This window comes from Calidris pugnax, unplaced genomic scaffold, assembly GCF_001431845.1.
Source record: "Calidris pugnax isolate Ruff unplaced genomic scaffold, ASM143184v1 scaffold615, whole genome shotgun sequence".
NCBI lineage: Eukaryota > Metazoa > Chordata > Aves > Charadriiformes > Scolopacidae > Calidris > Calidris pugnax.
Window position 1 is genome coordinate 221,473 of NW_015091382.1, and position 9,863 is coordinate 231,335.

The window sequence follows — 9,863 nt, forward strand, 5'->3', positions numbered from 1 at the left end:
GCGGCCTACCCCGACCCGCCCGCTCCCCCCGCCCCGAGATCCCACCGGGCGCCCCCGAGGCCCGCTGCCGACCTTGCGCAGCGACCCCAGGAAGAGCTCCTTGGCGAAGGCGGGCCGGGGGAGGGCGGTGCGGAGGCCGCGGGCGGCGGGGAGCGGGTAGGAGGCGCGCAGGGCTCGCAACAACAGCCCGCTCACGGCCGCCGCCATCTTCGACTGACGCCGGCGCACGGGCACGTGACCGCGTGACGCCAGCGCGTCCCCTCCCGTCGTCCCCCGCGGGGCGGGGCGGTGAGGTGAGGTGAGGGGCGGTGAGGGCTGGCCCGGGCTGCGGTGCCCCCTCGGGCCGCCCCTGGGCAGGAATTGCCACAGACGTGGGGCCCGCGGGGATAAACCCACGGACGGCCCGCCCTGGGGCTGCAGCACCCGCCCCGCTGGAGCCCCTCAGCGCCCTCCAGCCGCTCGGGCCCGGCGGAGGCCCACTGCACAACAGTAGCTACAGAAACTGTTAGGTAATACAAAAAGTATTTTTTGGAACACGGAGGATGTCTCTTGAGTCACGTTCCTGAGCCAGCTGCAAAGCATCGGTGTGGGCTGGGGAGGGAAGGGTCTCCCTAGCAGAGACCAGGGGTCACAGAATTTCACTGAATTGTAGAGTTGGAAGTGTGAAACGTGTTCACCTGATTCGTGTTAATATCTTTAACTGTTCTGTTTGTCCTTGTATGACCATGGGCTTGGGAGAAGCGGGATTGTATGTATGTAGTTTCTGTTTCTTGTAAGAACCCCTAAGGAAACCAGTTTTTGTTACTGGCCGCGTGGTGCTGAGGGGGAGGGGTCTGTGGGGCGCACGCCTGGAGTCGGGGCTCGTCCTGGGGGCGAGCCAAGGAAAACTCATAGAAGATTCCAGAAGGTGAGGAGGGCATGCGCCAAAGAAGACACGCCTATCCCTGGAGATCATTAGCATAGGCCAACCTTTGTATGAATATGTATTAGGAGAAGCGATATAAACCCAAAACAGGACTTGCACGTGTGTGCCTTGGTTGAGTGGAGACTGCCGGTGCACTCAGCGCTGTTTGCTTGTCTTTACTCGTTTAATAAATTGTAAACTTTAATTGGAATCCTGTTTGAGGCTAAATCATTTATCACAGAAGGGACCATAGAGATCATCTAGTCCAACTCCCCTGCTGAAGCAGGATTGCCTAGAGCTAGACCATGTTACTCAGGAGCATCCAGGCGGGTCTTGAAAATCTCCACACCCTCCCTGGGCAGCCTCTTCCAGGGCTCTGTCACCCTCACTGTGAAGAAGTTTCTCCTCATATTTGAGTGGAACCTCTTATGTTCCAACTTGTGCCTGTTGCCCCTCGTCCTCTCAGTGGGAACCACTGAAAAGAGTCTGGCTCCCTCCTCCTTCAACCCACCCTTGAGATACTTGTAGGCATTGATAAGGTCTCACCTCAGCCTTCTCTTCTCCAGACTAAAGAGTCCCAGCTCTCTCAGTCACCTCACTGCCCTTGCGGGTCCCGCTGATGTGCTGAACCGCACATTGATTCGATGGAAACCACCACAAAAACCTCCATCAAAACCTCTCTCCTCCCAATCTCTGTGCCTCTGGAGCCAGGAGGAGCGGTCCCTTGCCCTGCCAGCCCTGCCCAGGTTTCCATCCATCGCCAAGTGCCAGGGACAGAACACTCGAGGTGACACTGCGCTCGGGAGGGTCGGGTTTAGATTCCTTTAGATTCCTTCCCTGTCATCTGCCGTGCCTTTGACAGCAGGGCCTGTTTTACTAAAAAGCCCAGTGGCAGAGCCCCGCCAGGCCACCGTGCTGGTGACCCACACACCGGTGTGGTGAGGAAACCCCCGTGCCCGAGTCTGCTGCGTCTCCCCTGAGCCCACTGCTCTCCTCTGCGGGCGGGTACGGGTGTTCACTGACACACACGGACTGTATGAACACTAACCTTCACTTACACAAGGGTAGAGTTAATTTGTTTGAAATATTTCTTTCAACTCCTTTAAAAGCTGTCATTAATCCCTCATTTTAAGGATCACCATGTCCTGCCCTTCATTCTTCAGCTGCCCTCGGTTTTTTTGGTCTGTGAGAGACTTTCAGAAGGCTAGGGATTGAACAGAAGAACAAGTACTAAAGGTAAACACAGGCCTAGTAGACTGATTTACTTTGCTTACTTATTTGCTTACTTCACTTACAACTTAAAATGTAAATCCTTTTATCCTGTAGTCCTAATAATTGGCCATTTGTGTTGCCTCTCAGGCAGTGTACTGCGACTTGGGGATGGGAAGGGACTCTGAGGGGAAAAGGTGTGAAAATGTACCAGATCTCCAGCTCAAGCTGCTTTGCTGGCTGTTTTTTCGGTGTCTGTGTATACCTATTCACCTTGTGGGAATCCTCAAATCCTGTGCATCGGCAGCAGAGGGGGATCTGTCGGAGCCCTGTGCTCCCTGCGCAGGCTGACTGAGCCAAGTGTACGCTGGAGCCCCTCAGCGCCCTCCAGCCGCTCGGGCCCGGCGGAGGCCCACTGCACAACAGTAGCTACAGAAACTGTTAGGTAATACAAAAAGTATTTTTTGGAACACGGAGGATGTCTCTTGAGTCACGTTCCTGAGCCAGCTGCAAAGCATCGGTGTGGGCTGGGGAGGGAAGGGTCTCCCTAGCAGAGACCAGGGATCACTGAATTTCACTGAATTGTAGAGTTGGAAGTGTGAAACGTGTTCACCTGATTCGTGTTAATATCTTTAACTGTTCTGTTTGTCCTTGTATGACCATGGGCTTGGGAGAAGCGGGATTGTATGTATGTAGTTTCTGTTTCTTGTAAGAACCCCTAAGGAAACCAGTTTTTGTTACTGGCCGCGTGGTGCTGAGGGGGAGGGGTCTGTGGGGCGCACGCCTGGAGTCGGGGCTCGTCCTGGGGGCGAGCCAAGGAAAACTCATAGAAGATTCCAGAAGGTGAGGAGGGCATGCGCCAAAGAAGACACGCCTATCCCTGGAGATCATTAGCATAGGCCAACCTTTGTATGAATATGTATTAGGAGAAGCGATATAAACCCAAAACAGGACTTGCACGTGTGTGCCTTGGTTGAGTGGAGACTGCCGGTGCACTCAGCGCTGTTTGCTTGTCTTTACTCGTTTAATAAATTGTAAACTTTAATTGGAATCCTGTTTGAGGCTAAATCATTTATCACAGAAGGGACCATAGAGATCATCTAGTCCAACTCCCCTGCTGAAGCAGGATTGCCTAGAGCTAGACCATGTTACTCAGGAGCATCCAGGCGGGTCTTGAAAATCTCCACACCCTCCCTGGGCAGCCTCTTCCAGGGCTCTGTCACCCTCACTGTGAAGAAGTTTCTCCTCATATTTGAGTGGAACCTCTTATGTTCCAACTTGTGCCTGTTGCCCCTCGTCCTCTCAGTGGGAACCACTGAAAAGAGTCTGGCTCCCTCCTCCTTCAACCCACCCTTGAGATACTTGTAGGCATTGATAAGGTCTCACCTCAGCCTTCTCTTCTCCAGACTAAAGAGTCCCAGCTCTCTCAGTCACCTCACTGCCCTTGCGGGTCCCGCTGATGTGCTGAACCGCACATTGATTCGATGGAAACCACCACAAAAACCTCCATCAAAACCTCTCTCCTCCCAATCTCTGTGCCTCTGGAGCCAGGAGGAGCGTTCCCTTGCCCTGCCAGCCCTGCCCAGGTTTCCATCCATCGCCAAGTGCCAGGGACAGAACACTCGAGGTGACACTGCGCTCGGGAGGGTCGGGTTTAGATTCCTTTAGATTCCTTCCCTGTCATCTGCCGTGCCTTTGACAGCAGGGCCTGTTTTACTAAAAAGCCCAGTGGCAGAGCCCCGCCAGGCCACCGTGCTGGTGACCCACACACCGGTGTGGTGAGGAAACCCCCGTGCCCGAGTCTGCTGCGTCTCCCCTGAGCCCACTGCTCTCCTCTGCGGGCGGGTATGGGTGTTCACTGACACACACGGACTGTATGAACACTAACCTTCACTTACACAAGGGTAGAGTTAATTTGTTTGAAATATTTCTTTCAACTCCTTTAAAAGCTGTCATTAATCCCTCATTTTAAGGATCACCATGTCCTGCCCTTCATTCTTCAGCTGCCCTCGGTTTTTTTGGTCTGTGAGAGACTTTCAGAAGGCTAGGGATTGAACAGAAGAACAAGTACTAAAGGTAAACACAGGCCTAGTAGACTGATTTACTTTGCTTACTTATTTGCTTACTTCACTTACAACTTAAAATGTAAATCCTTTTATCCTGTAGTCCTAATAATTGGCCATTTGTGTTGCCTCTCAGGCAGTGTACTGCGACTTGGGGATGGGAAGGGACTCTGAGGGGAAAAGGTGTGAAAATGTACCAGATCTCCAGCTCAAGCTGCTTTGCTGGCTGTTTTTTCGGTGTCTGTGTATACCTATTCACCTTGTGGGAATCCTCAAATCCTGTGCATCGGCAGCAGAGGGGGATCTGTCGGAGCCCTGTGCTCCCTGCGCAGGCTGACTGAGCCAAGTGTATCACCCAGGGATGTAAATGTACACAGGGGAGGAGGTGAGAAATACTTCACTCATTCGGTGGTGAATCAGCCCGTGTCGAGTCCAAACACGTGGGGAACTCTGAGGAACAAACCCATCTCCACCAGAAAGGTTCTTTCAAAAGTCCTTTCGTGGGCTCCTTGATCCCATCAATTATAACTATTAGTTGGGGATAACGTGCAGCTGCTGAGTGCTTGTTTGGTGACAGTTTCTTCAAGGGTGAGAGTTTTGGATGATCTGGACCCAACTACTTGTCTTGGTATGAAACATGGATACTTTATTTATGAGAGAAAAGCCAGCCTTCTTTGCTAGCCCTTTGCTAAGGGGTTTTTTTTTAGGCTGCCCTAAAAAGCCGATAAAAGACAGCCCCAAAGGCTACCTGCAGGACCCTGCTTCTCCCTAAGATGACAAGACTTTCACAGTTTGGTGATTACAGGAAGCCAACAGTTGTACCGACTACCAAAACTGACCCTGAGCTTCTAATCTCACATGTGAAGTAAAGTTGTCCCACTACTTCTAGTTTTGAAAGGTGGAAAAGCAAGAGTCTAATCCTGTCAGGAAAAAAAAAAAAAGGGGTGGGGAACACCGCGATGGCACCAGCACTTTGCAATCGTTGGGGTGGAGTGATAACATGTTACTGCCTCTATAAGGTGCTTATATCTATAGCTGGTTGATGGTATGGATAGGAGTAAAAAGCCTGCTCTGCTGCTCAGCCTGATGAGACACTGGGTTAATCGAGCAGAAGGCCTTCCTGCACGGCATCACTGAGAGGGAACATGCCTGACACTGCGGTGAAATGGTGGAGTGCTGAAGAGAGGGGGATGCCCCACCAATGCCACATCCCGGTTCTGGACAGAGGTGGTGGGAGCTGGACATCCTCCAGGGGGTCAGGAGAAGAGGTGTGGGTCCAGTGACATCCTCCCCAGACTATGCTAAAGACACAAGTGCCAAAGCTGAGGCCACCCTCTGCTGGGTCAAGTCAGACTGGTTCTGGTCAGTAGAAAGGGGGGTGGGTCTGGCAACTTTAAAAAAGGATAAACAAAGGGCAGAATAAGAGACTGCTTGAAGAAAATGATCCGAAGGGTGAAAACAAGGCTGGGCCCTTGGGAAACAGCAGGAAAAAGATGCCTCATCAGGGAGTTCAAAAGAACTGGAGCAGCAGCCAGCACACTCCACCCTCTGCATTCATTCACCAAGCATGAGAATGGGATCCTGAGTGTATCCTAAAGAAATACCTGGGTTGTTTTTTAGCCAATTGCAGAACAAATCACAGTGGATGGTGGCATACCCACAGCCTGAACCTACAAGCAGTCTATCAGTTGCACATACAGAATCCTTTGTTCCTGCACTGACACAGATGGTGTCACACCATTTGTTCTGTCCCATGCATGCAACTCTTCCTGATGTTGTTTGTAACTACAGTTCTCTGCAACTCCCTGCAACACTTAATTCCACCACTCTGACCTATGAACAACTTCAAACTGCATTCCACAGAACTGCACAAACTTCTGCTAAAAAAAAAAATAAATACCGGTTTTGCCTTCTGCTTCAGCAACATACCCAACCTTTTTCTTTCCCCATTTTTATTTACAACCCATCTCTGCTGTCTCTGGCACTCTGTCCGCATTCATCCACATGTTCTATCGTTTCAGCTTCCTTTGAAATTGTTAGGCTGCTCCTCACTGCCTTCCTGGCCCAGCTAATCCCTCAGCTGTTAAACAGCTCTTCATAACTCACATTCTGTGATTAACCATGGCTGCCACAGCGCTGTCCACTACAGTCTATTCCACATGGAATTGCTTCCTTGAGAAGGAATTAACACAAAAGAGATACAGATCCATGAATGAGTATCGTGAAATTATCCTACAGTTTTCCTTTTGCTTTTTACTCTACCATATTTTTCAGTAGCTGCTTAAACAATGGTATTCAATAACACAAACATCTGATAATATTTAGTGCCTCAAGACACAGATATTTTACTTACTGAAAAAGTGCTACTGTAGGTCTAAATTACTTTTATAAAAATATTCACCAGTCTTTGCAGCACTTCCAGGAAAATAGATACCATTCCTTCAGTAGCCTCTCCTCCCTCTGTGCAATTGTTGTTTTCTCCTTCACAATCAGACAGACAGTAGGAAAGTTTTGCACTTGAAATTCGTAATTGTCTTCCCCGTGGGCATGTGACGATGTGCTGCTCGTTGCATCATCTCTCCTGTCTCTGAATATTTAAAAAAAAAAGTTGGCTTACAAATTAAATCTTGGGAAAGGTGAGAGCAGGAACTGGTATTTCCACTTTTGCTCCCGGTTACGTGCAGTGGAAGCAATGCCATGTGTTGGAAACACAGCTGTTAACACAGTCACTGTATAAATACACGTGGCCAGGCCAGGTGCCTCCAGAGTTACTGTGCTGTGCCTATCATAAGGGGCACCTGGAAAAGAAGCAGATACATATTGTTAGCGAACAGGATTCCTCACAACTTAAAGTGGCACTTAAAGGCAAATCGTGAATTAGCTTTATCAGATTAAAAAGAAGCACTAAATTATCTTATGTTTTGAAGTATTTTATTTTCTAAAGTATTTTATTTCAAATAATAAAGTGTTCTATATTTTTCTTTACAGTCAAACAAGCTTTAATTTTTCAAGAGAGAGAAAACAGGCCCGATGTTGTATTGAAATCAAGTATAATTCCTGCTTTGTGAAGGCGATAACCTGAACTCTCAATCTGGGAAGCAAGCTGTTGCTTGGGATTCTGTACGAGCACATTTGTGGATAAAGAGCCACAACCTGGATAGAAGAGGTTTTATATCACACAAAACCGACAGTGATAGGTGACAGAAGCAGGGTGGCTATAAAGAGACCTTGCAGTAACTGCACAAAGCCCATTTTGGCAGTATTAATGGCTATAGCAGGGAGACTGGTCAGAGCCTCTTTGCCAAAACACATTTTATTACGCTCTGATGTTGGAGAGCCAGGGAGGAGCTCTATGGTCTCAAGAACATTTTATTAATATTTTTTTTAGTCCGATAATTTGCTTCATCCCAGATGAGGCATCTGTTTCTCCCCTCTTGTATACGGAGAGAAACAGATGACCCAAAATGCTTTTTCACCGGCTTCTTCTTCAAGTTATTTCAAATCCACACGGTCCGAGGAATCGTTCCGGCTGCCTCCCCTGTGATTTGTTGCTAATACACCGACTCTTTTTTCAATGAAGCTCCACTGGCAGTTTGCAAGTACCTCAGCAGCGTCATGAAATATTCCAACAGTCCAGGAATCTGAATGCTGCCGTAGCAGAAAAAAATTAGAAAGAGTAAAAACAACGTTTCCTCTGCCTTTAGATATAAAATAGGCACACAAATTATTTTGAAAAATTTAAAAATTGCTATAGCAGAAGAGTTAGCATATACAGAAAATTTTAAAAACTGCTGAAATGCTGTAAAGTCTCAGGGCTATAAACACCTAGGATGCTTGAAGAATACTCAATACTGCTTAGAATACTCAGTACGCATTTCTCATTGGGCTAGAAAATGTAAGTTCTTGTGACTGCTCTTCAAAACTCACATTTTGAAGCACAACACAAATATCTCACACTATGATGACAGTAAAGGCATTTTTGGACGCTGGGGTGAGGGCTGAGGCAGAAGCAGAGATACAGGATTAGCAGAAAGATGGAAAAGACAATATATAGGATGAATCATTAAATAAAAATTTGCTTGTTAGAGATGGATATAAAGGAATATTAGCCAGTAAAATGAAAATAATAACCAGTCAAGAGCACATGGTGGGCTTATGGAGGAGGAAGGTGCTGCCAGGGGTTGCACCCCACGGCACGGGCGCAGTCCTGCTGGGGTCACGCATTCAGGGTGAGACACAGCTCTGTTTCACAGTGACTCCATTGCTAAATAGCAGCCTCCTAACCCCGATCCCCTGCACGGTGCTTGCTTTTTCCACTTTCCTACACAAAAAAATAAAGCCCATTTCATCGTCAAACACTTGTTAATGTGTTTGAATACAGAAGTAATGGAAGTAACTTGCACTTATGGAACTTACTTCTATTCCAGTGTCCTGTGAACATTGGCCACAGCCTTGGCAGCAGAGCTGCACTCGTAGGACTGCTCCAGCCAGCCTTTCCCCACGCTGCTCAAGCGATGGCACGGGCTGCTCACCACTTTGTTGCTCCCAGGGCAGTAAAAGCCCAAGCTCGGGGAGCGTCTTGACAGCAGCCTCAGCACCCAGGTGTGGAGATACGTTGCATCACCCCCAGTTGGTGATGGCCCACCCATTCGGGCCCATCCAGTGCCCAGTAGTAACTGAAGACCGTTCTTTTCCCTCCAGTACACTTGCTTGTCAGGCTTGTGAGCCTGGGGATGCCCATTGGAGGAGGTCCAGGGCCAGATGATCCCTTACCCCACAGACCCTTGTCAGTCTGTCGGCCTCCTGTCACAGCCTCCTGCACCAAGTGCTGGTCAGACTGGTGTCGCTGTCAGTTGCTGGCCATGGCCACAGTGATTTCCAGCCCCTTGCGGCCCCACCACTGCTGGGCAGAGTGCGGGGCCTGGTTCCTGGTGGCTGACACCATGGGCATCCATGGGTAGGCCCGGGCGTGGAGCTCGGCCAGCGCTGGTGCCTCGGCCAGCATGGTGCCTCCTCTATCCATGTTACTTTCATTGTTTTCCTCTTCCCTTGGTTTGTCTCGCAGACCGCCTTTGTTCAGGCACACGAGTTCTGCGTTTTTCTCCCGATTCTCACCTCACGGTGGTGGGGGAGGCTTTAGAGCGGGGCTGCCTCCTGCTTCTTGGATGCCTTCTCGAGAGGAAGCAGGACATCCCCCAGCCCAGCCTCTTCTGGAGCTGGGGCAGCCTGGGGAGCAGTGACCAGGGGGGGCAGCAGCAGTCCCCAAGGAGCTCCGGGGTGACCTCAGGCTGGAGGCCAGAGCCAGAGGCAGGGCGCCAAGGCTGGTGGTCAGGCTGCCCACCCCGTGGGGTGTGGGGTGTCCTGGAGGAGCCCCCTGAGTGCATCCCCTCGGCTGGAGCTGCTGGGTCTTGAGCTACCAATGGGAATCCTTCTGTTGTCTTCAGAGCAGTGACCAGGGGGGCAGCAGAATTCCCCAAGGAGCTCCGGAGTGACCTTGGGCTGGCGGCCAGAGCCAGAGGTAGGGTGCCAAGGCTGGTGGTCAGGCTGCCCACCCCGCAGGCTGGAGGCCAGAGCCAGAGGCAGGGCGCCAAGGCTGGTGGTCAGGCTGCCCACCCCGTGGGGTGCGGGGTGTCCTGGAGGAGCCCCGATGGTCAGGCTGCCCACCCCGTGGGGTGCAGGGTGTCCTG

General features: G+C 50.4%; 1 protein-coding gene and 1 long non-coding RNA gene across 2 annotated transcripts in view; one reads left to right on the plus strand and one right to left on the minus strand.

The window, feature by feature from the left end:
• The window catches only part of ACAD9 (acyl-CoA dehydrogenase family member 9), a 23,777-nt gene extending 23,548 nt beyond the window's left edge, over positions 1-229 (minus strand). Inside the window, exon 1 of the mRNA XM_014961379.1 lies at positions 73-229. Within this exon, the coding sequence (XP_014816865.1) occupies positions 73-207 (135 nt within the window). The 5' untranslated portion in view covers positions 208-229. The remainder of the gene's footprint in view (positions 1-72) is intronic.
• A 2,260-nt stretch (positions 230-2,489) lies between these two features.
• On the plus strand, positions 2,490-7,280 carry LOC106899503. Its single transcript, XR_001414055.1, has 3 exons — positions 2,490-2,558; positions 4,087-4,189; positions 7,165-7,280. It is a non-coding gene; the product is annotated as an uncharacterized LOC106899503 (long non-coding RNA).
• Positions 7,281-9,863: the final 2,583 nt, after the last annotated feature.